This window comes from Erinaceus europaeus, chromosome 6 (assembly GCF_950295315.1).
Source record: "Erinaceus europaeus chromosome 6, mEriEur2.1, whole genome shotgun sequence".
NCBI lineage: Eukaryota > Metazoa > Chordata > Mammalia > Eulipotyphla > Erinaceidae > Erinaceus > Erinaceus europaeus.
In genome coordinates this window covers 26,746,091-26,772,567 of record NC_080167.1, presented here as the reverse complement: position 1 = coordinate 26,772,567, position 26,477 = coordinate 26,746,091, and the positions used below count along the sequence as shown (strand labels likewise).

Below are 26,477 nucleotides of genomic sequence, written 5' to 3'. Positions count from 1 at the left end.
GAGGATCCGGGTTCGAGCCCCCGGCTCCCCACCTGCAGGGGAGTCGCTTCACAGGTGGTGAAGCAGGTCTGTAGGTGTCTATCTTTCTCTCCCCCTGTCTTCCCTTCCTCTATCCATTTCTCTCTGTCCTATCCAACAACGATGACATCAATAACAACAATAATAACTACAACAATAAAACAAGGGCAACAAAAGGAAATAAATATATATTTTTTTAAAAAACGGAAAGGTAATTCTACCTATGCCACAGTGAAGAGTAAATACTGCATACAAAACCCTTAACAAAGAGGATGCTGGGGGCTGGGCAGTACACACTGGGTTGAGCACACATACTACAATGCACGAGGACCTAGGTTCAGGCCCCCGGTTCACATATGCAGGGGGAAACTTTAAGAGCTGTGAAGCAGTGCTGTCATGTGTCTTTCTTTCCTTCCATCTCCTTTCCTCTTGATTCCCTCTTGATTTCTATCAAATAATTTTTAAAAAGAGGGTACTAGTGCTTGTATTTACAGCATACAACCTCATACTACTTATATTTTTCCTTCTCCACTAATTCTACTGGATCCGTACCTCATAGAAAGGAGACATTCAAAGAAGGAGGGCAAAAAGAGAAAAAAAGATTTCAGAAATATTTAATTCAGTTCCTAGAATCTGGTGGGTACAACAACAAATTATTTGGAATTCTGTTCAAAACCAAAGATCTACCTATAGATGTTACTTAAAAGTATAGTCTGTGTTGTTTTATCTTTACCAAATAATTTCCTTGATACCATATACTCAGTCTGTGCATTTTGGTGAGTAACTATGGTTTCAGCGGGTACTTCCAACATTTGCAAACTGCTGGATGCTTACTATGGACTCTTTCCAAATTTCCAGCTGAAGGCAGTGCTGATGAAGATGAAAACTGTTCTCCTTATGTACAATGGCACCTAGGTAAAGCTGGAAAATATGGCACAGTGTATCATATACATAATTCTCACTCATGACAGGTACTGAGTAATTCACAACTTGAGAATCAACAGAGGAGAAATATTTAATTTTGTTTCCAATTTTAATCTATATGGTACTTCTGATTTACATAGATGCCACTTGAGGAAAAAATAGTCATTCTCTTAAAGGAAGGAATATTTTCCTTTTCTTCATTTTCATCAGCTGGTACAATCATTTCTGTCAATATATTATCAAGTGCTGGGATTTTTAAATTAGGTGATGAGATAAAGACAAAAGCTAAGAGGTATGAACCAGCCATAACTTTCACAATACAATTGGAACTCTGTAGTATCACTTTACAACAAAAGGTATGTGAATTGGTAAAGGTTTATATCACAAGAACTATAAAAATCAGGCTTTAGAACAAAGACTCCTACAGCTTACACAGTCATTTAAGAAGTACACATATAAAGTACATGTAGGCTATCCCCCAACTTAATTTATGGTAAAATGAAGTTAAACAAATTTAGGCTGAAAAAAAAAACTTTATTTGTATCTTTTCTTGGTAGTGAAAAAAGTTAAACCCCCCAAAAGAACTTTATCTTAACTAGGACTTTTAACCTTTCAGAACTCATTCTAATGTACAGTGTCTCCAACACTTGAAATAAATTATAGTAAAAAAAAAAAAAGGAGTAAATTGAAATGACCAGGAGTTTTCTCTAGTAAACAGGTTCAATTGCCTTTATCTTTATCTCAGGGAACAGTGATGTAACACTACCAAAAAAATTTCTTGAACTTATAACAATAGAACAATAGACAAAGTGCAAAACTTTCACATTTTTTGCAACTCTGAATGAATACACAGAATAAATCTTAATAATTTACCATTAAGATCATTTACTTTTTAGGAACGCTTACTGTAAGGTCCCCCACCCTCATCACTCAAAACTTGCATCCCTAAAGTGAAAAGAAAAACAGAATACACCAAATCAAATCAGTCTTTCTGTTCAGTGTAACAAAAATCCCTGTGGATATAAAAGTTAGAAGATAATCGGCTAGTGGTTATCTTACTTCCTACAAATACATTCCTCTTCAAGGAAAAATTGAAATTAAGAGAGGGAGGGGGAGAGAGGAAAGGAGAGAGGGAAATGTGAGCCAACTAAATAAAATTTAAAATGTGCCACTAAATCATCAATGGACACATTTCAGACTTTGGCAGGGATAAGATATGGGTGTAAGAGCACTTATTTACTTCACAAAAGACGGAAAAGTATAAGGAGAAACTATAATTTTGTACCTACATTATTTCTATAGACACAATCCTTCAAATTAACCACACTATATCTACTAACACCTTTACAAGAATATTTTAAATACTAAGAATATTTAAACCCAGGTTTAGAAAATGTCAGTATAGGACTTAAGGTATGCCTTTTGGTGTGATTACATGAAGTATCATTTATCTTCAACAAACTAAAATGAAAAGGTGGGAAATGCATAAGCTTAGAGGAGGCTTGAACATCCTATGGAAGAAAATCAGATGGAAAAGATTGCATAGATTGTATTCTAAATAAAATTCTTTAAAAAAAACTTTGAAAAAACCAAACTTTGTGTATACAATGCTTTAAAATGGCATTATAAAGTCATATAATCTCATTCAAATTTTGAGATGGAAACTTAGATATGTATGTAATTACACTGTGTTTTCTTAAATTTTTTAAAGAAAAAATAGGGCAGGAAGAAAGATTCAAAATGAAAGAAATGGTATCAAAAATTGCTTCATATGATCTAAGAATCCTCTTGATCCAGCCACCCACCCACCACACACGTGTGCATGTACACAGTCTGGCTGCATAGTTTAGGGAAAATACTTGCTTGTCTTCACTGAAACAGGACCTTTATATATAAGACAATAACAACACAGCAAAAGCAACTAGAAATCTTAAATAAGAAACATTAAGTTGAAGTCCTGGAAATTCTTAAGTGATTTCTATAACTATGCAACAAAAGGGCCAATCAGTTATCACACTGACAGTTCCATATTAATAGAAGGTGACAAATGCAGAACTTGGATAAACTAAGATAAAAATTTAAACTACTGGTAGTTTTCATAACTGATAACAACTCTAAGCATCATTTGTCCCTTCATTCTCCCTTTCCACAACAGACTGTTGACAGTGCTATAAAGATGGAAACATAGTCAGTTAAGCTTTGACAACTGGAAATAGAGGATAAAAAGTGAGAACAAAACTAATTCTAAACAAACAGAATAGAATATTCAATAGATGGAACCATGAAATTAAACACAGAATTAGTATAACTTACATGTTTTAAAAGTATATACTTCATCTATAAATAGCTCTAATTTATAATCTACTAATGATCATAAATATTCAAGTGAACATTTGAATTTTTTCTAAGAGTTCAGAATTCTTCAAGTCTGAAGATTACTCTCCTTCTGCTGAATGTCCAAGACTAAAATGCTTCACAGTCACTTTATGTCTGTAATTAGACATACAAAAGCCTTTATTACCTACTGTGTTGTAATAAGACTTTAAAGTTCTGTAATTCTCTGATACTTGTTGAAAGCCTATAGGAGAGAAAAAAAAAAAGAATTATCACTACAATTAGTTATATGGGCTGTAACTTGAAAGGAAAATCTGAAAGAAAATAATATAAGTAATACTGACTATTGATGTTTCCACTGTTTCTTAAAGATATAACAAACCTGTGGTTCTTTACTTTTGGTTTAGAAGAAACAATGAAAGTTAGGTACATGTTATTAAGCAGATTATAGACTAAAGATGGGTAAAGTGATATGACTACATTGCTAGAAAAATAATTTACATTTGCAAGTCCTGTACTCTACCCAATGAATCATCTTTTTTTAGTATATATTTATTTATTTTCCCTTTTGTCGCCCTTGTTGTTGTAGTTATTGTTGTTATTATTGATGTCATCAAGAACAACATCATTATTGATGTTCTTATTGTTAGACAGGACAGAGAGAAATGGAGAGAGGAGGGGAAGACAGAGGGGGAGAGAAAGACAGACACCTGAAGACCTGCTTCACCACTTGTAAAGCGACTTCCCTACAGGTGGGGAGCCGGGGGCTCAAACTGGGATCCTTACGCCAGTCCTTGTGCTTCGAACCACATGTGCTTAACCCGCTGTGCTACTGCCCGACTCCCTGAACCATCTTTTTTGGTTACTGAGTTACTGACATTTTGTTTTATAGATTCATTGGATATCATCTCCAAATTTGTTCTTGTTGCTTTCAAAATACACATTTACACTTTATAAATACACTTTATCTCCCTATTACTGAGTCTCTGTGTTCTATATTTATAAATACAGTATTCAGTAAACTGAAAGAATGAAATATCTTTGGGCCTAGGGCCAAATGGAATGGGGACCGGGAGAGAGGTCACTGGTAAAAGCACAAACCATGGTCATTTGAGGCCTAGGTTTTGAGTAGGTCACTGGTAAAAGCACACACCATGGTCATTGAGGCCTAGGTTTTGAGTTTCCACACCATATGGGAGGTACCATGGGGAACACCAGGGGGAGCTCAATGGATGGTGCAATAGCATTGTGTCTCCTCTCTTGGCCCTCTAAAATAAAAGGAGTCACAAAAATTGGCCCAGGGAAGGTTGGGTCAGTGGTAGCATTACTCATGCATGAAGTTCTGGATTCATTCCTTGAAAACACATTAAAAAAAAAAAAAAAATATATATGGAATGGGAATCACAGAAAAAATTTGTAAGCTCAATTATTCTTACATGTAAATTCAGGGTTGATACAATTAAAATTTAATGTGTGTGTGTGTGTGTGTGTTTCCTATAACTTAGGGTGATACAGTATTAAGCTCCTTTCTTTACTTAATGTACTTAATAAACAATTTTATACAGAAAACTTAGCTATGCCAGATACTGTTCTGAGCATATCACATACATGTTTTCATTAAGTGCTAAAATCCCTACACAGTAAATTGAAAGCATTCTTGAGTTTTATCATTTGTTAAAACCAAGACTCAAATGGCCCTAGAAATATCTCACTCGGTAGGGTATCTGGCTTGCCTCAAGTACAGCCCACATTTGAGCCCTGACATGCCAGGTGGGGAGTGCTACAGTGGCACTGAGAGAAGCCGCTTCCCTCCTTCCCTGTTTGTATACTGTATCTGAATGAAAGTCTCTGCCCAGAACATTAAAACTGAATATACTTGAGACTCCTTTGAAGCCAGAGTTAAAAAATAAAGTTATTTCCCTAGGAGCTTTCAGATAATAGCTGGGATCTAACTAGTTCATCAGATCCCAAAACCATAGGGCATCTAAAAAACTAACAAAAAAACTAACACAATAGTGGAAAAGGATCTAAGTTGGGGCTGAGGGTGTTCTATAGATACCTATTCTATTCACAGGAAAATGAGAAATTGTACCCACGTGTCAACAACTGTACTTAGCCCCTGCCCCCAGCAGTGATACCAAAAAAAAAATCTATGCTCTAAAAAAATACTTTTAAACTCACAAATTGTGGGATTAATAGAGAGTAATCTCTCTCTCTCTCTCTCTCTCTCTGTCTCCAGCGTTATCGCTGGGGCTCAGTGCCCATACTACGAATCCACTGCTCCTGGAGGCCATTTTCTCCATTTTGTTACCCTTATTGTTATTGTTGTTGTTATTACCCTTATTGTTATTGCTGTTGCCACTGCTGCTGTTGTTGATGGACAGGACAGAGAGAAATTCAGAGAGGAGAGGAAGAGAGGGGGAGAGATAAGACACCTGCAGACCTGCTTCACTGCCTGTGAAGTCACCTCCCCCTGCAGGTGGAGAGCCAGGGGCTCGAACTGGGGTCCCTGTGTTGGTCCTTGTGCTTCTCACCATGTGCCCTTAACCCGCTGTGCTACTGCCTGCCCCCCCCCCCTTGCTAGGTATCTTTTTTTAAAAACTTTTTTATAATTATTATCTTTATTTATTGGATAGAGACAGCCAGAAATTGAGAAGGAATGGAGAGATAGAGAGAGAGAGACAGAGAGATACCTACAGCCCTACTTCACCACTCATGAAGCCTTCCCCCTGCAGGTGGGGGCGAGGGGCTTGAACCTGGGTCCTTGTGCACTGTAACATGTGTGCTCAACTAGGTGTGCCACCACCTGGCCCCGAATATCTTGTTTAAGATATATATCTTATTCATATAGGTACTTTGAAGGATAGGGTATGACTTTACATATATTTTTTTAATAAACTGTTTCAATCCCTTAATTCTGAATATTGGAGTAAGAATTAATTTCCTTGCAATTTAGGAAGTGGTGAATTTATAAAATTATTACAGGACAGGTGTGAGATTCTAGAACCGGTGATGCTGTGGTTTTCTCTCTCTAAAAATAATTCACTCTTGGGGGCACCGAGCACATGGTGTGAAGGACAAGGGCCGGCGTAAGGATCTCAGTTCAAGCCCCTGACTCCCCACCTGTGGCGGGGGGGGGGGGGGTGTCACTTCACAGGCGGTGAAGCAGGTCTGCAGGTGTCTGTCTTTCTTTCCCTCTGTCTTCCCCCCCCCTCTCGATTTCTCTCTGTCCTACCCAACAATAACAACAGCAATGGCAACAATAACAACAGCAAAAACAAGGGCAACAAAAATGGGGAAAAATGGCCTCCAGGAGTGGTGGATTCCTAGTGCAGGCACCAAGCCCTAGTGATAACCCTGGAGGCAAGAAAATAAAATGAAAAAAAAAAAAAAAAAGACATCCAGTAAGATAAGTCATGGGATAATGCACCTGCTTTGCTAGTGTGTTTGCTATGTGTTCCACCCAGATTCAAGCCCAGCACCCCAACATACTGGAGGAAGGTTTGGTGTTGTGGCACCTTTCCCTCTCCATCTCTCTTGCTCTGAAAAAGTGGTGAAACCCCAGTGGCAAACACCCATTCAGATCTATCTATCACCTATCTATTGATCTATCTAGTTGTCAGAAAAGTTATGACATTTTTCTGTGTTTCTATGGGAAAATGCATCATTATTTTTTTCAACAATTCAATATTCATCTATGCTAGCTATCTATGGTTGGCTATCTATCTATCCATAATGATAAAAATACTACATATGACAAAAGCTTATTTAAAAAAAAAAGCCTAGAAAATAGCAGTAGATAGCTTCAGAATGGAAAAAAAAATTCTGAAGTCTGATTTAGACAACAACAACAAAAAGGAGAGGACCAGGAAATTCAAAGATTATCACAAAAACTGTCTACTCCCTCTTTTGCCTGGGGACACAAAACATATTAGCCAAGAGATATCTTCTACATCCTCTAACACACCTAAAGGAAAGCAGAGAACATAGTCTGAAATCCACCTACTTTTTACCCTTCCAGAGAGGGTCACTAACATATATTTAGGTGCACTAGTGCCATATCTACTTGTCCCATGGAAAAGAAATCACTTGCTATAAATGGTAAAATTATTAAAAATTCCTGTTACTGTAGGGAAGTCTTTTACAAGAGTACTAAGATAAAGAAACCACATTTCTCAGAATTCTGTGTGGCTAGAACTTAGAGACAGTGAGATAATGCTCACTGTCTCTGTCCACAAGTGTCACATGACAAAGCTGTGTGTCCTGAGGCAGAGCAGCACTTAAATGGGTTATCAGACACTGAAAAGTACCAAAGTCACTTAAGAAAAACTAATGTGTGTTAGTGCAGTCAGAATCATTTAACACATAAGTGAACAGATAACCTGGTGGCAGGTAAAATTAAGTTGGCTAAACCCATTAACACTTATTAAGAACAAATCTTGCTTTATTTTTCTTCTTTATTTGATATGACAGAAATTGAGAAACACCTGCAGCACTGCTTCACAGCTTCTGAAGCATTCCCCCCTGCAGGTGAGGAGCTGGGGGCTTGAACCCAGATCCTTGCATGGGTCCCTGCACTTAGTACTATGTGCACTTAACCAGGTATGCCACTGTCCAGCCCCCTTCATTTAAATTTCTAGGTAATTTTGGCAGAGGAGGACCTAGTGGGGGTTGTATTGTTATGTGAAAATGTTATGCATGTACAAACTATTGTATATTACTGTTGACTGTAAACTATTAATCCCCCAATAAAGAAATAAAAAAATTATAAGTAATTTAAATTTAATTCAATTTCTTTATAGATATCTTATTACTTATGAGTAACCAGGTAGTCTGATTTTTTAAAAAATCAAATACTAGTCATTGGTAAGACATTCCATGTCTGTCCTGTGTTTGAAATCTCAACCTACAGTCATCTATAAACAATGAAAACTAGGAAGGAGTCAGCAATAGAGTGCACACCTTACACATGTGAGGCCCCAGGTTCAATTCTTAGCCCTGCACATGAAAGCCTGCACATAGTCTGGTCTACTTCTCCTTTCTCTCAGAAATCCTAATAAACAAGGAAGTTATTATCAAATTCATTATTATTATAAATAGGTGAAATATTTGCCAATATAAAAGAGAGAAAATAGAGGGAGAAAAGAAACCCAGCCCGAATGCCATACCACCATTTTTAATGATGTTGTTTGTTTTTATATGGTGCCAGGAATCAAACCTATGGACTAATGCATACAAGGTATGTGCTTTAAGGCTTAGTCAACTCCATGGCCCCAGTTTACTTTTTAACTAAAAAAAAACACACAAAAAAACCATGTTAAGAAAATTTAAGAAATAATGGGGAGGGGGAGGAGATGGCATATGGTTATGTAAAGAGACTCTCACACCCAAGATCCCAGGTTCAATCCCCTGCACCACCAGAAGCCAGAGCTGAGCAGTGCTCTGTTTAAAAAAAAAAAAAAAAAGAAGAAGAAAGAAAGGAAAAAGAAAAGAGAAAAGAAAAGAAAATCTGTCACTTGGCTTCCTAGATAGTACAGTATTAGTTTTAATAATCTACTATGCCATATTTCCCAGGTAGGTGGCATCATGTGTCTCTGAGGGCAAATTCAAACTAGTTTTTAAAAATCAGTTGTGGCATAAACCAAAAGGAAACTACATGTCCCTATACAGATGAAGAACAATAACGACAACAAAAAGAATAGAATGAACAAAAAACTTTTCCTTAGCTTAAGAAATAAAAAGCAGTTGGAAGGATTTAACATCTTTTTTTCTTTTCTTTGTTTTTTAATGATGAGCCAAGACCTCATGCATGATTTCAATGTTCCTAGATGATTTTTATTTTATTTTATTTTGTTTATTTTTTTGTCTCCAGGGTTATAGCTGGGGTTTGGTGCCTGTACTACAAATCCACTGCTCCGGTGGCCATTTTTTTCTTTCATTTTTTTTTTTTTTTGGATAGGGCAGAGAGGGGAGGGGAAAATAGAGAGGGAGAGAGACAGAGAGACACCTGCAGACCTGCTTGTGAGGCAAAGCCCCTGCTGGTGGGGATCGGGGGCTGGAACCAGGATCCTTGTGCAGGTCCTTGCACTTCATAGTATGTGAGCTTAACCCGCTCCCCTCCCAGGTGATTTCTTTCAGATAGAGCAAGAGTGAGAGAGGCAGAGAGGGAAAGGGGGAGAAAGGGAGAGAGGAGAGAGAGAGATGCCATGGCACTCCCCTGTGGTGCTGAGATTGGAACCTGAGCCATGCTCAAGGCAAGGCAGGCACCCTATTCCTCCAACACTGAGCTCTTTGCTTTGATCAAATTCTCAACTACATTTTTCTCATTCCTGCTATTGTACTTGAAGATTTTATAAGCCAACAAAGAAAAAAAAATGCTTTCCTCACAAAACTGGGAAGGGAAAAATGAAAAAGACTGGTTCTCTGAGACTACTGATTTTTCCTATGGCCTACAGAGAAATCAATTTTTCCACATTGCAGAGTACTATTAAGTCAAGTGAATACACGTATGATATTATAATCTCTGTCAACAGAGAAAATAGTCTTTGTAATTTGTTGAAACCAGTAGGGGAATCAAAGCCTTCACTGTGAAAACAGATCTTACCTTCCAAAAGCATTTAAAAGGGCCACTATTTCTTGTCGAGTGAGTTGGAAGCCCTTAGATGGACTATTTTCTGGAAGCTTCTGGATTTCTTTTTCAGAGAATAGTATCTTCAGAGCAGTACCTAAACCTTGAGTCTAAAATAAATAAATAAATAAACTTTCAATTAAATATACACAATTACTATAAAGTTCTAAAGAATATTCACTTTAATGATAGAAAACTTACACATTGAACTTTTCACCAAAATATTAAATTAAGCAAAATACAGCTTCTACTGTCTCCCAGATTGTGTAGATAAGCACTGAAATTACTATACAAACCTGAAAAGTCATGACTCATTTTTGTATAGAAAGGTATGTCATGACTTTTCCTATAGCCCAGTACTAAAATGCCCTTTTTTTTATCTAGAAAATGTTAGTATTACAATAGTAAATATGTAACCTTGAAAGCATGCTTTATAATCCCTAACATTTCAACATTATTAATATCTAAATTTAATTTCTCAACTGTTAGCATAAAATAAAAAGAAAAATCTGATTAAAGAACAGCCTTCATTAAAATAATTAAAAAAATTTTCTATGACATCAGCTTTGAAAAAAAGGCAGAACAAACTTTTTATAGTTAGTAGAAAGGGTAGTGGGTTTACTTAGCTGAAATTTCTTAAGACAAGAGGGTCTTCTTTTGATAGGTGAAATAAATTCAGTGACCAAAATTCAATAATTAAACCTTTTAATATAATCCTATTTACCTTTTATGTAGGTTTATAGAATACTATGTAGTGTAAACACAAAATATGGAAATAAATTTGAAATTATACCAACAGAGGCAGATAAAAATCAAAATCATGAATAGAATAACAAGGAAAATATTCTTATTCATATACATGACAGCTTAATATTTTTATTAATAAAACAGACACATTGGATTATTTCTAAGCTCATATAATGAACAATGAGAATTTTTAATAAGCATTTTCAATTTCTGAGTGGAAACATTTAAGATAATAGTGTGAAACAGAAGATAACACACAAACCTGTAATTTCCCCCATAATCTGCATTTGTCACATCCAACACAATCCATTATACGGGATATATTCTTGAAATGCAACCGGAATTCTTCCTAATATGCAGAAAACAACATTTTAATTAAACTTAACTTACTAAATTATAATAAGTTTTAAAGTTTATTATTGAATGAGTTGTTTTTTTGACAGTGAATAAAATATTTTCATATGTATAACATGACACAGCACAAAAATGACACTAACGACTATTTACTTTATATATTTAACAAACTATTATGGAGCTACTCTACACAAAATACCAAGATAGGCACAATGCTACATGGTCTACTTTCAAGGAACTTAACTGCTACATCCACTTGATATCTGCATATAATCGGTGGTAAATGTATCTATTTTATGTTTATTTTTTATTTACTATTTTGTGTGAATCTAAATCAGAAATTAGACTCAGAACAATGATCAATACTTATCTCTGTCCACAGTAACAATATATTTGGAACAGGCATTCCATCAGCATAGATGGTTTCACATTTCCCTATATTTGATGGGGACCTTTTTCCAGCAGTTTGCTTAGGGGGAGTTTGCTGTAGTAGTTTTGAGACTCTTTTGCCTTTGAATTCTGTGCATGGTTTCTATGGTTCCAAGGTGAGTCTCACCTCATTTGAGGACAACAGTAGTCAAAAGTTTTCTGAACTTTTTCACTTGGCAAATATAGAAAAAATAATTTTGTTGTGCTGAGGCAAACATTTTATTGCATTAAGCTGGACACATGTAACTTAACTCTTGTTACCGCAAGCTCTGCCCAGCTGCCCAAAGGACTGCAAGGACTTGACCTGAAGAAAAAATATAAACAGATAGAAAACTCCTCTGCTCTCTACTTCTCATGTGATTCATATACTTGGAACAGATGGAAAAACTGACTTAGTCTTCCCTTTATATACCTTTTGTAGAACAGCAAACAAAAGTTTATAGCTGAAATCTGGTTGTGAAATCTTAGACCTTTCTCATCTACAAAATTACCTATATATATTCATAGCTGTCCTGTTTATAAGTCAGGAGTATACAAAAGATTTAAAATACAGTATCTATATAGATATTTTGAAAAAAGGAAACATGGCCAACTGAATTGATATTATACTTACTATGTAAGTATAATATTTATATTTTTATATAAATAAATTTTATTATATTATTGTTCCATTAGGAACAATGTACCTTAAAAAATAAAGAAATAAACCCTCCAATATTCCAAAAGTAAAATAAAGACATGGCCACATTACTTCATTTCATAAATAGAAATAAAAACTTGCCAATGGAGTCAGTGCTTATTTATCAAACATTCTTGAGTAATACATCCATATCTAAAATATCTTTGGTCCATCTTTGTTTCAGAATTTTTCAGATTTTTAAAATACAGTACCCTACACAAATTTTTGATGAGATGTTTCATAAAAGTGTGTGACAACACCCTATAATCAAACACATTAACATCTCACCTGGAAAATATCTTTAAAAAAAAAACACTCTTATGTCAGAGTGTAGGACTGGTTTTACTAACAAACTGGCTTATTCCAACCATAAAGAAAGTGCTTTAGTTTTTAAATTTTTATTTCAGAATTATTGTAAAGCTGTACTAGAAAACTATTGCCAGAAGTTTTCAAATACTTCTACAGGCATTTAAGGGTACAATATATCCCTTAGTGTACTGTGAGCAAATAAAAACAAAAACAAAGCGCTCCTATCGTGGCACTTCATACTTTTCCTGAAATATATTCTCCAGATATAGCAAGCAATTTTTACTTTTTAAGTTAGTCTAAAAAAAAAAAAAAACAACCAGCTTTAAGGCTGTAACATTCTCTAAAATAAATTTTAGAAAAATATAGTATTTATTGTCCTTTAGTTAAAATTCATGAAGTTTTAGAAGATATATCAAGGCAACAATGTACACCATCATTTTAAACTAAGAAAACCATCTCTCCAAATAACTTTTAGAAAGATGTATAAAGATGTCATCTTGGGGGCTGGGTGGTGGTGCACCCGGCTAAGCACACATTGTCTCATGTATAAGGATTGGGGTTCGATCCCCAGCTCCTCTACCTGCAGTGGGATGCCTCACGAGTAGTGAAGCAGGTCTGCAGATATCTATCTTTTCTCTCCATCTCCCCTCCCATCTTAGTTTTCCTCTGTCCTATCAAATAACATAGAGAGAGGAAAAAACAAAAGGGAAAAATGGCTGCCAGGGGTAGTGGATTCATAACATAAGCACCAAGCCCCAGCAACTGGAGGCAAAAAAAAAAAAAAAGTAATCTTTGGGCTGGGGGTGATGCACCCAGTTGAGCACACATTACCATGAGCTTTGGTTCCAACTTGAAGGGGGAGGTTTCGGAGTGGTGAAGCAGTGCTACAGGTGTCTTTCTTTATCCCTTCTAATGGCCACCTCCTCCCCTTCCCTCTCAATTTCACTCTGTCCTAGCAACTAAACAAGAAAAACTAAACAAAACAAGACACAAAAAAACTACTCTTGCTCCTGGAAGCAGTAGATTCATCCTGCAAGACCCTGTTGGATAGTATGCCAGCTCCCCCGGCTTAAACACCAGTATGTCTGTATGAGATTAGTTTGATCCCACTCAAAGCTGCAGTCTATTTACATAAATCATTTTTACATTTACATAAAGCACCACCTTCCCTCCAGGGCATTGGTGGTTCAGTGGTAGAATTCTCACCTGCTCCGCCCCCTCTCCTTGTCACACCCTGATGTTCACCAGTCACTTTTCTCTCCACCCTCTCTACGTCACATCCTGTTTACACCCTACTTGGCAAGTATGTTAGTTTTAGTTTAGCTTAGCTCGGCTTAGATTGTGCTGTGTCCTGCATGAATAAAGAGATACTGTGTACAACCCAGCCATGAGTCCCGGGTCGTCTGTCTCCTGTCAGTGAAGCTCAGCCAGTAACTGGTGACAATTTAAAAAGAAAAGCAGTATTTATTAGCCATAGTAATGACTAATATTTTGCTATGCAAGTGTAAAATTAGAAAGGTGAAAATAATAGAGAAGTTAATAAGATTCTTTTGCATAACTGGTAGAAAAATCCATTCAGGCTAATTCAACATGTAGAACAGAAGTAATAGCTAGAGAAAAGCTTAGAGGTCAGGATTAAAACAAACATTAAGTGCTCTCTACCCTCTGTCATATTCAAAATCACTTTACCTTTAATGATTTGGCCCCCTTTTTGTCACCTGCAAACATGGATTTCTCATCAAAGTGCATAGGAAAGGACCTGGTGAAATAAAAGCATTAATTAAATTACAGGTTAACATTCAAGTACTATATATGAATTCTTCTATTTTATCTATTTCTTATCCCTACAAATATAAAAATATAAACATAAAATACAAATATAAAGTTCAATATTCACTCATGTTTAAGGTTTAGTGATATAGGAAGGTGGGCAAACAGTTTTTGTATATAGAAAATCCTGGGACTCCTATGTAGACCTGATGGGACTAGACCTCTAGCAGATCCCTCTCTCCACTGTTGCTGATCGTCTCCATCAGGAATAACATAGTGGACCCTCCTGTGGGCCTCTACAGGACCTTGCCCTCAATGTGGGTCAACATTGGTAGGGACTGCCCCATTCTCAGAAGGGAGGTTGGGTCAACAAACTCTGCCATTCAAGGAAGAAGGTCCTGCAAAGAGTGCAGCCTAGAATGTGCCTATCTGTAACCACAGAATCCGAGCTCAGACATGCAGGGACGCAGAGGTTGCACAGGCTCCTGTGCTGAATATGAGCCCCAGATCAAATAGATGGGGTTTACAATGAACAATATTTGTATACTTTTCCCCATAATGGGAGCTACTCTTTTCCTTCATTCAGGTTTCCAGTTCTATTTACAGCTCTGACACTGTTTTCCCCAGACAGTGCCTTTGGCCTACCTGCATGTTAGCTGTTAGGCTCAGGCAAAAATTAGTAAAGTCATGGGCCCCTTGTTAATATACCTAAAATATACCTACTAGCTTTTACCAAAATGGAGACCCCCAAATCTCATCTGCTACAGTATTGCCTTTAGGTTCCTGATTATCAAACAATTTGTTCTTCCTTCTATCTTAATGCTTTTTCAGACGCCAGCTTGCAGTGCTACCATGAGGCCAACCTGACTTCACTGGATGGAAAACCTCACTGATGTGCCTCTCCAGCCCCCCAACCCACTAGGGAAAGATAGAGACAGTCTAGGAGCATGGATTCATCTGCCAAAGCCCACATCTAGCAGAGAAGCAATTATAGAAGCCAGACCTTCCACCTCCTGTACCCCATAATGATCCTGGGTCCATACTCACAAGAGGGATAAAAACTAGGAAAGCTTCCAATGGAGGCGATGGGATATGGAACTCTGGTGTTGGGAACTGTGTGGAACCGTACCCTTCTTATCCTGTGGTCTTGTTGGTCATTATTAAATCAATAATTTTTTTTAAAAAAAGACTAAAGCAAAATACAGATGAATACAGATACAGATAGCTGTGAGATTTATAAAACTAAATTTTAAAGGAATTTCATGATAAAAGCAATCTAAAAGCTAACTAAAATTTTATGTAAAAATATCCAACATCCTCAACTTTTTTTTTTTTTCCTCCTCCAGGGTTATTGCTGGGCTCGGTGCCTGCACCATGAATCCACCGCTCCTGGAGGCCATTTTTTCCCCCTTTTGTTGCCCTTGTTGTAGCTTCATTGTGGTTATTATTATTGCCCTTGTTGACGCAATTCGTTGTTGGATAGGACAGAGAGAAATGGAGAGAAGAGGGGAAGACAGAGAAGGGGAGAGAAAGATAGACACCTGCAGACCTGCTTCACCGCCTGTGAAGCGACTCCCCTGCAGGTGGGGAGCCGGGGGCTCGAACCGGGATCCTTACTCCGGTCCCTGCGCTTTGCGCCACATGCGCTTAACCCACTGCGCCACCGCCCGACCCCCCATCCTCAACTTTTAAAAACATATTATAATTTAATGCATAATTTAAATAATTCTAAACTCAATTTACTCCATGTGCATTTTGCGTAACCATTATGCTACCTCCTTAGCCCCTATCCATGTGCATTTTAACAACCAGCTCTTAAAGTTTTATAGACCAAGAATTTTTTTATTGTTTATTTTCTAGAAGGTAAAGTCAATATTTCCTAAGTATCTATGTGAAGGATGGTACAGTAAATGATGCCAGCTTAATTTAAATAGAATGGGGAGAACACAAATACCAGAGAAAATACTTAAGCATTCAATTTTGATACTACATAAAAGTAAAGTATATCTTTAAATAAAACCTATTCTCAAATGTAAAATTACAACAAAACTTGATATATGCCCTCTAGTAATCAATTTTAGAAAAACTTTAAATGCTCCTGTTTTACTGTTTCTTCTACTCCATCCTAGTTTTACCTTTTTTCTAATTACTTTTAGGAGCCAGTTTCTGTTGTATTTTAAGCATCACCTCAATAAAATAGAGCAGAGAATTTCAAGTCACTGAGAATGAATTCTTACTTTGTATCTTGAAAGATATTTAGTAGAAGGTTTTTTGTGTCAGCATCATCTTCTACATTCCCAGTGTATAAATCGACTACTGAGCGCTCAAAATATGGGGCCACCTTAGATAAAGCTCTGAGCTCAATTAAGTATAAAAAGTACAGATTTTTTAGTCTTCTTGGACCTTCTCCCTTGGTTTCCACTGGGTCGAAGCGCCGTTTAAATTCTTTGATATTAGGTCCCCAACTAGGTTTACCCCAAGTTTCTAAAGAGAGAGAGAAAGAGAAAAAAAAATTTTTAATAAGTAGATTTTTTTTCTTGAACAAGAAAATATATCACTCCAAAATTTTATATTTTAGAAAACAAAATCTCTACTAAACTATGATTACCTTCCAAAAGATAATTTGCACACAGATGTATATTGATACTAGCATGAAGTCCTGATATGAGTTTATAGAAGACTCTTTTCTCCAGACATAAACCTATTCAGAAAAATATTGAAAAAGAAATTAAACACTGAATCACAAAAATTCATAAAGATGCTCATGCTCACCAACACTAATCAGGAACTTGTAAATCAAAGCCCAAATGAGATATTACCATACATATGGTTGAATAGCTATTATAAAATAGACAAGAAATAACAAGTGTTGGCTAGGATGTGGAGAAAAGGGAACATTTGTGCATGGCTAGTGAGACTATACATTACTGCTGTCAGTATGGAAAACAGTATGGAAGATACCAAAAATTAAACATAGAACCACCAATATCCAGCAGAGAAGCAATTACAAAAGTAAGAACTCCCACCTCCTGAACCCCATAGAGAATTTTGGTCCATACCTCTCAAGGGGAGGAAATGTTAAGGGAGGATGACCAGAGGACTTTGAACTTCTATTCCATTGGGACCCGAAGAGAGAAGAGGAAAAAAGGAAGGACAATTGGAAGTAGTAACAAGTGTTAGGTGTGACTTAGAAAGGAAGAAAAGGCAGGACCATAGACAAAATGGGCAAATATATATAAGTAGATAATTACAGAAATAATAGTCAATCCATGCCTGTGACTTTGGGAAAATTACTGCATATTCTTCTGATGGAGAGAAAGGGGAGGCAGAGCTCTGGCAGTGGGAATCAAATGCAATTATACCCGTTATCTCAAAATCTTGTAAATCAATATTAAATCACTAATAAAAATTTAAAAAATAGGGCAGGGGTAGATAGCATAATGGTTATGCTAAAAGATCCTCATGCCTGAGGCTCCGGAAGTCCCAGGTTCAATCCCCTGCCACCATAAACCAGAGCTGATCAATGCTCTGATTCTTCTTCTAGCGTTTGCCAATGCTCTGGTAAAAAGCAAAAACAACAACAACAACAAAAAACCCCACTAAATAATTCTATTCCTAGGTATTTTATTTGAGGAAAATGCGAATATTAAACTAAAAATATATACATTATACTGATGTCCATTGTATCTTTATTTATAATAACCAGGTGGTAAAAACAGATATCTAAGTGTTCACTAGCAGATGAATATATAAAGAAAATGTAAGTGTATATACATATACATAAACCACAATGGAGTATTATTTGGCCATAAAGTATCCTGTCATTGATGATAATGTGGATGAACATAAGATGACTATGCTAGACAACATTAGAAAATATTTTATGATCTCATATATATGTGAATTCCTTAAAATAAAACAAAAGTTATAGGAATAAACTTATAGTTACAAAATAAGTAACAGGGACATAATGTATAGCATGGAGACTATAGCTAATAATAACCCTGAATGTTTGAAAGTTGCTAAAAAGGTAGATCTGAAGAGTTCTCACTGCAAGAAAAATTTCATTAACTATTGTGACTAATCTTCAAGGTAATCAAACAAAATACATGTAATTTTGAATCATTACACTGCATATACCTGAGACTAGTTTTTTCAGTTATAACTCAAATAAAATGTTCTATTATATAAGAAGATTCAATGCATAAACTTATTTTAAAAGTTAGAATTCAGGGATGAGGAGATACCATAATGGTTACATAAAATATTTATGCCTGAGGCTCTGAGACCCCAAAAAAGTCAGAGCTGAGCAGAGCTATGGTCCCTCTTATTAAATAATAAAGTCCTCAGTTAACATTTATACACTTTCCCCATATTTGGGAGATATTCTCTTCCTTGATCCAGTTTTCTAGTCCTTTTTCCAACTATGACACTATCTCCCCAGACAATAACTTGGGTCCACTTGCATATCAGATGTCAGGCTCAGGCAAAAACTAGTAAAGCCATGGACCCCTTAGAATATACCTAAAATAAACCTACTAGCTTTTTCCAAAACGGAGACCCCAAATCTTCACCTGCAATATTCTTGCCTTTAGGCTCATGACTAGTCAACAATTTGTCCTACTTTATATCTTTTTTAAATATAAGGTGATTATTATTTTTTATTCGCCTGCCAGTGACTACACACACAGCTAAAGCGCTGCTCAGAGTGCAGTCCCAAGCTCTAATTCTAGCAAGTTTTTTAGAAAAATATTTTAAATCTCTATTTACTTATTATTGGACAAAGAGAGAAATAGGGAGAGGGAGAGAGAGAGAGAGAGAGAGATGCCGACCTACAGCCCTGCTTCACCACTAGTGAAGCTTTCCCCCTGTAGTTGGTGATCAGGGGCTTGAACCTGGGTCCCTGTGCACAGCAATGTGTGCACTTAACCAGGTGCACCACCACCTGGCCCCTGCTTTATATCTTAACTCTTCTTCAGCCACCAGGTTCCAGATGCTACCATGATACCAACCTGACTTACTTGGGCAGATGACCCTATCAATGTGTCCTGCAGCTCTGCCTCCCCAGACCCCTGCCCCATTAAGGAAAGAGAAAGATTTGGAGCATGGATCAACTTGCCAACATCCATTTTTAGTGGGGAAACAATTACAGAAGCCAGACCTCCCACCTTCTGCACTCCATAATGATCCTAGGTCCAGACTCCCAGAGGGATAAAGAATAGTAAGCTATCAAGGGAGGGGATTGAATATAGATTTCCAATTGTGGTGGGAACCGTGTGGAAATGTTCCCCTCTTATTCTATAGTCTTGTCAATATTTCCATTTTATAAATAAAAAATAAATGATAAAGTTCTTCTAAAAAGTTATGATTCAGGGACATGAAGAAGTTGGGAAGTTGGCTTAGTGGTAGAGTACAGGACTTGAAAGTGAGAGGTCCCCCAAGTTTAATCACCAGCATCACATATTCTGTGCTGGAGTGATATCCTGATTCCTTCTCTCTCTTACTAGATGAGTAAATAAGTCTATAAAAGAAATTTGGGGCTGGGCAGTGGTGCACTGGGTTAAGCACACATAGTATGAAGCAAAAGGACTTGCATAAGGACCCAATTTGAACCCCTGGTTCTCCACCTGCAGGGGGAATGCTTCACAAGCAGGTCTGCAGGTGTCTATGTTTCTCCACCTCCACTCTCAATTTCTCTCTGTCTTATCCGATAAAATGGAAAATGGTCTCCAGGAGCAGTGGATTCACATTGCTGGCACTAAGCACCAAGGATAACCCTGGAGGTGGAAAAAAATTAAAAATTAAATCAAGGAATAATATAAAGTAATCAGATAAAAATTCACAAGATGATAAATTAAGATTCTGACTTCATAATGACTGAACTATATATAGTAATTCAGACATCATAGGAAAGGTTTGGGATACTGGAGGTTCAAATAGTATGAACATACTTGGCAAGTTGCCATGTTACTGAAAAAGGTACAGATTTTTCATGGTTTAAGCTTAAGAATTTACCAAGACAAAATGTATTTATAAACTCATTGCTTTGACTTAAGAATGAATATTTATCCTTTTCTATGCTTTAAATGTTCTTACTTGAATTTTCCTTAATAGTGAAGGAAGATGATTAAATTCTGTACTCCTTCTTCCTTGAAATCTTTATTGTGTCTTTTAAATTCTCCATTCTGGAATTTTATAATTATATTCAACTATATGTTGTAAAGAGCCTAAACTTGGACAAACATCCAGGAATTTAAACTAGTAAATATATGTTGATTAATTAGCATTAACTATGTGGGTAGAATATTATATGATGCTTGAGAATGTGTTGGAAAATTATTATTATTTTTTAAAGATTTTACTTATTTATTAATGAGAAAGGTAGCAGGAGAGAGAAAGAACCTGACATCACCCTGGTACATGTGTTGCTGGGGACTGAACTCGGGACCTTATGCTTGAGAGTATAACACTTTATCCACTGCACCATCTTCTGGACCACGGAAAATTATTTTAAGTAGCCTTAGTCTACACAGGCTTTTGCTCAAAACAGAGGTTAAAAGAAAAAAAGAAGTAATTTTCAGGAAATATGTAAAATATTAACATACATTCAATGTGATTGAAATAGAAAATAAAACAAGTAAACAAAAGACAAAAGTCAAGGTAATTCTACTATATCCTACACATATCTTTATTTCAAATTTTCTTCTCTTATTCTAAGAATGTAGAGAACTGAAACATGAACTTAGAGGGGAAAAGCAGCCAAAATGCCTTTAAGACTTTGTGAGAACTATAGTAGCTTTGCTGTGGGTGGGGTGGGGAACACAGCATTTTGGTGGTGGGTGTGGTATGGAATTATACCTCTGTAATCTTATAATCTTGTAAACTACTAATAACTTACTAAATACAATAGAACAGAGAAAAAAGAATAATGTGCTTTGTGAGTATAATTAATTCATCAAACATAATACAGTAATGCAATATCACCAAATTTAAGAAATATTAAGAGGGAAAATTTTATTATGAATTTTCTTCCAGTCTGCATAGAACAAGTTTTAGAAAACAATCTTGAGAGGAATTTTGAAAAGAAAATATTAAAAAGTGTGGAAACTACCTTAAATAAGTAGGAACTGAGAAATAACCTCATATTTAAACTGAGAGAAGTTTTGAGTTATATTGGTATGTGGATTATATTGTAAGTTTTCAAAAGTATTTTTAGATCTTCAGTGTACTTTCTGCTATAGTCCATAAGAGGTGACTATGAAGTAAGTAGCTTCTATTAGGATAAATCATTTTAAGATCTTACTCCCTAATTTGGAATTCTTGCTAAGAATTTTTTGTCACGGGTGGAGACTGAAAGGTAATTTTCACTTTGCAGCTTCCTCCTAAAATTATATGACTCCTGAAAACATACAGCTAATTTTGAATATTTACAGTAGCCTGCTCTAGAAACAATGTGAATAAATTGAAGAAAAAAATTACTGACTTTATATTTATATCCAGTAAAATTTCTGAAGACCAGAGAAGGAAAAATTGTCAAGTTGAAATCATGAAAATCAATATGCCATTTTTAAATGAGACATGAAAAACTAGCAGGCAGTATTAATTTGCAAAGCCAATAAATTTTTTGTAATAAAATATGTATTTATTGAGACTGGCTATATATGTTTCTGTACCACTGAAGCACTATACTAAAATTTTTTTGATGGACATGTTATTTTATTTCATTCTTCCTCCTCCTCCTCCTCTTCCTCCTCCCCTTCTTCCTCTTTCTCCTCCTCTTCTTCCTCTTCCTCCTCTTCTTCCTCTTCCTCCTTTTCTTCCTCTTCCTCTTCCTCCTCCTTCTCTCCCTCCTCCTTTTTTTATTTTAATGGACAGACAACCCCACCAGTGTGTCCTGGAGCTCTGAGTCCCCAGAGTCCCACCCCACTAGGAAAAAAGAGAGGCAGGCTGGGAGTTTGGATCAACCTGTCAATGCCATGTTCACTGGGGAAGCAACTACAGAAGCCAGACCTTCCACCTTCTGCATCTCACAATGATCTTGGGTTCATACTCCCAGAGGGTTAAAGAATAGGAAAGCTATGGAGAGAGGATGAGATATGAAGTTCTGATGGTGGGAATTGAGTGGAGTTGTACCCCTCTTACCTATGGTTTTGTTTTCTTTTTATAAATATACTAACTTTCTTCCTTTATTGGAAGGATAAAAGGTTTATAGTTAATAGTAAAATACAGTAGTTTGTACATGTGTAATACTTTTCAGTTTTCCACATAACAGTCTAACCCCCATCTAGGTCCTCCTCTGCCATCATGTTCTAGGACTTAAACACTCTCCCTACCCAGAGTCCTTTACTTTGGAGCAATACACCACACTATGCTAATTTTACAGTCTTTAATAAAAATCTGAAAGAGTGAAGAGTTAACAAAGGTTACATGCTAAATGTAAGTGAGCTGTGTCTTTAGAGATATGAAAGAAAGTTTTTAGAGTAGGGGGTCGGGCGGTGCCGCAGTGGGTTAAGCACACGTGGCGCAAAGCGCAAGGACTGGCATAAGGATCCCGGTTCGAGCCCCAGGCTCCCCACCTGCAGAGGAGTCGCTTCACGGGCAGTGAAGCAGGTCTGCAGGTGTCTATGTTCCTCTCCCCCTCTGTGTCTTCCCCTCCTCTCACCATTTCTCTCTGTCCTATCCAACAACGAACAACATCAACAACGGTAATAATAATAACCACGAGGCTACAACAAGGGCAACAAAAGGGGGAAAAAATGGCCTCCAGGATTGGTGGATTCATGGTGTGGGTAATGAGCCCAGCAATAACCCTGGAGGGAAAAAAAAAAAAAAGAAAGAAAAGAAAGTTGTTAGAGCTAACAAACTCTTACCTTACTGGTAAAAATGGGTGGCGAGTTAGGAATGTGCACTGTGAGGAAACAGACTTCTACAAACTGTGATAATTATATAACTTCAAGAAAAATGATAATTATAAAAGATGTACCCACTGAGTGTGCCAACAAGAAATGCAATGCTAGCCAACAAGTGTGCCAACAAGAAATGCAATTCTAGCAGGAAATTGCTAGAATTTCTCACTCTGTAGTCTGATGATAGGGCCTGATTACTCTAATTACTGCTCTAGGAGCGGAAGCCTTCACTCAGACCCTAATTTGTATTTGCAAATGCTGATGTACATAGGCAAAATTCACCAACTTCTACTTTGAATAATAAAGAGCAAAATGTAACTCCTCAATTAAGAAAAAAAGTTCTCTTCTTTCTCTTTTGGATTTAATTTCATTCAAGTTCATTTCTAGAAACCAAGTTATAGGACATCAGTGTTAAGAGTGTTTCTTCCCCTCCTATCCTAAGGTTTTGTTAATGTCTCCTTTCTAAATTAAAAAAAAGTGTTTTTTATAAAAAGGCTGATATAACAGTATTATTTGGCATTTGAACACTATACTTATTTTTACAAGTTTCATTTATACTCAGAATAACTTCAGTTATATGAGTATTGCCATTTTCTCATCTCAGATGAAGAAACTGAATTTGAATCACTGCCTACAAAGTACAAATGATTTTTGGAAATATTGTCAATATTCAGAAACACCATCAGGAGGATACAGAGAAATGATTTTTTTTTTTAGTGAAAGAGACTAAATAGAGCATCATATCACCATTTATGATATTCTATATTTTTTGTCATTGAGACTGAAAGGTAAACTTCACTTTGTTTCTGACTGTTTTTAATGTAACTACAGTGATAACACTCAGGACCCCATACACCCAAGGCACATGCTCTTATCACTGAACTACTTCCCTGGGTACTAGAAGGCTGATGACATAGTATAATATTACCCATAAATTTCATTCTCATTCTCCATTATTAATATGCAGAATCTCTAACCACTTAATACTTCCACAACTTGTAGCTATAGAACAAAGCTTATTTTTAATGTTTACTTGTTTTGTCAGAGAGAGAGAGAAAGAGAGAGAGAAAGATGGACCACAGCACTGAAGCATCCTTCAATGCCATGAGGGTCAGGTTTTTTTTTTTCTTCTTTTTAAAGTGTTTATTTATTTATTCATGAGAAAGATAGGCAGAGAGAGAAAGAACTTGGACTGTAGTTGGAGTATTGCACCAAAGTAAAAGACTCTGGGGTGGGTGGGGGTGGTGGGGCTGGAGTTCAGGTCCTGGAACAGGATGGCAGAGGACCTAGTGGGGGTTGTATTGTTGTCTGGAAAACTGAGAAATGTTATGCAAGTACAAACTATTGTATTTACTGTCGACTGTGAAACATTAATCCCCCAATAAAGAAATTAAAAAAAAAAAAACTCTTAGCAGTATCTACACATCAATCATGTCCATCACTCTACTAATGACCAAAACATGCACACAGTTCACCAAAAGCCAAACCAAACCATGTTCACAACATGGACAAATAACAAAAATAAAGTAGAACAAACTATTAGTTTATCTTTTCAGAGTTCCTATAAGGTTTTATCTGTGAAATATCATTTTCCTAGATGATTCAACTTGTTTCTCTATAAGTTGGTTTCATTACTTAATGGCAATTTGGTAAATTTTTAAAAAGGATCATATATCCAGTAATTAGCAGAAGTTGTTAAAGTCCTAGAACATTTCAGAATTCCATTAGTAACACTGTGTATTTTTTGACACTAGAAAATATATGGATACAGGACTGGGAGATAGCTCACCCAATAGAGAGCACACACCTTTCATGTATGAGATCTTGGTTGAGCCTCTGCACTACAGTAATTCCTTTCCAAAAGAACGCATCTACTTAAAAAAAAAAATAGACTAACACAATGGTTACTAGAAAATTTTGGATGGGGACAGATGATATTATCTGTTTGGTAAATTTTTGTTATGCCAGTTTTTGACTAATATAAAAATGTCTATTATTTTATTACAAAATACAGTAACTTAAAATATGGTACTAACTTTCAAACAAAACCAATTTTAGCTGTCAGGGTAGTGAATCCTAAAATGTATAAAAATGTATTAAATTAGTCAATATTTTTACAAGAAGTCAATAAATTTAGAATGGAGGCATTAAGTTTACCTTCTAGCCATGTGTAGAATGATTCACCTAAAAAACAACCACACCAAAAAAACTGAGTTAAAATAAAATCATCATTTATATATAAGAATTAATTATGCCTGTAAATGTTTCCTGTGATAGATTTTCTTATTTCTATCTCTAGAAGTACCCACTGCTTCATTTGAAGTAAAAATAAACATATGGTTCCAGAAAACAATGTCCCAACAAATCACTTTTGGGGAATATTCTTTTTTGATTAATAATACTTTTGAGAAAAAAAAAAGTCAAAATACTGCATAGATCTAACTAGAATTCTTAAATTCATTTTTATGACAATCACTGCACTCTTAAATTTCAGGAAAAATTCCCAGTAAATTATAATATAAAAGTCAAATTATCTTACTTGTCTTGAACCTATAGAAATAGATATATTTCATCAATTATCTAAGACTAGAAAGTTCCAAGATATAATAAAAATTAGTATTTTAAAACTCTTAATTTTTAAAATGATTCTTCAGAAAAATTAATGACTAAAGATAGAAGGTCCCGATTTATCTGTGTAGTAGTGTTATAAAAACTATTTCTAGTTCATTAATATTCTTTTGAATTAAAAAAACAGTTAAAGAAGCTCAAAATTGCTCAAGCACTCTCTAAATCACTTATCCATATTTTGTTTTCCTTGAGCAACTAAAGCATAATACAAAGAAACTCAACATATAGATAAGTCAAGCAAGGAGTCTAGGGTACAATAGATGGTAGGAAATTATTTTCCGGTAGTCCAGGCTGTGGCACACTGGATAAAGCATTTGGCTCTCAAGCATGAGGTCCTGAGTTTGATCCCTGGCAACACATGTGCCAGAGTAATGTATGGTTCTTTCTCTGTCTTTCTCACAAACAAACAAACAAACAAACAAGCAAATAAAAATTTTCCCAATGAGGTTTCACATTCATTTTGCAAAACACAAATGTATTTAGTCAATGGACTTCAGCATTTTTGTATATACTCATACTAAGGACCACTCATCATTATCTTACTTATTTAGAAACTTTCACCTCCTAATAGAAAAAGTTTTATTCCCAAGGTCCTCAATAATCTATCTTGCATCAATTCTCCAATTTAAACTAATCCTATATCTTTCCTACTTTTTTTTATAGGGCCTCATGCTTGATTTTTTTTTTTCTCTCTCAGTTTCTTGGTTTATATTATTTCTTCTAAATGGTACATACTATGCAACTTTATTGA

At 35.9% G+C, this 26,477-nt stretch overlaps 1 protein-coding gene across 1 annotated transcript in view; it reads right to left on the bottom strand.

The window, feature by feature from the left end:
* Positions 1–617: 617 nt before the first annotated feature.
* The window catches only part of ERO1B (endoplasmic reticulum oxidoreductase 1 beta), an 81,467-nt gene continuing 55,607 nt past the window's right edge, over positions 618–26,477 (bottom strand). Inside the window, exons 10-17 of the mRNA XM_060191943.1 lie at positions 25,256–25,282; positions 16,801–16,893; positions 16,430–16,676; positions 14,112–14,181; positions 10,914–11,000; positions 9,881–10,014; positions 3,464–3,520; positions 618–939 (exon numbers count right to left, since the gene is read on the bottom strand). Of these exons, the coding sequence (XP_060047926.1) occupies positions 930–939; positions 3,464–3,520; positions 9,881–10,014; positions 10,914–11,000; positions 14,112–14,181; positions 16,430–16,676; positions 16,801–16,893; positions 25,256–25,282 (725 nt within the window). The 3' untranslated portion in view covers positions 618–929. The remainder of the gene's footprint in view (positions 940–3,463; positions 3,521–9,880; positions 10,015–10,913; positions 11,001–14,111; positions 14,182–16,429; positions 16,677–16,800; positions 16,894–25,255; positions 25,283–26,477) is intronic.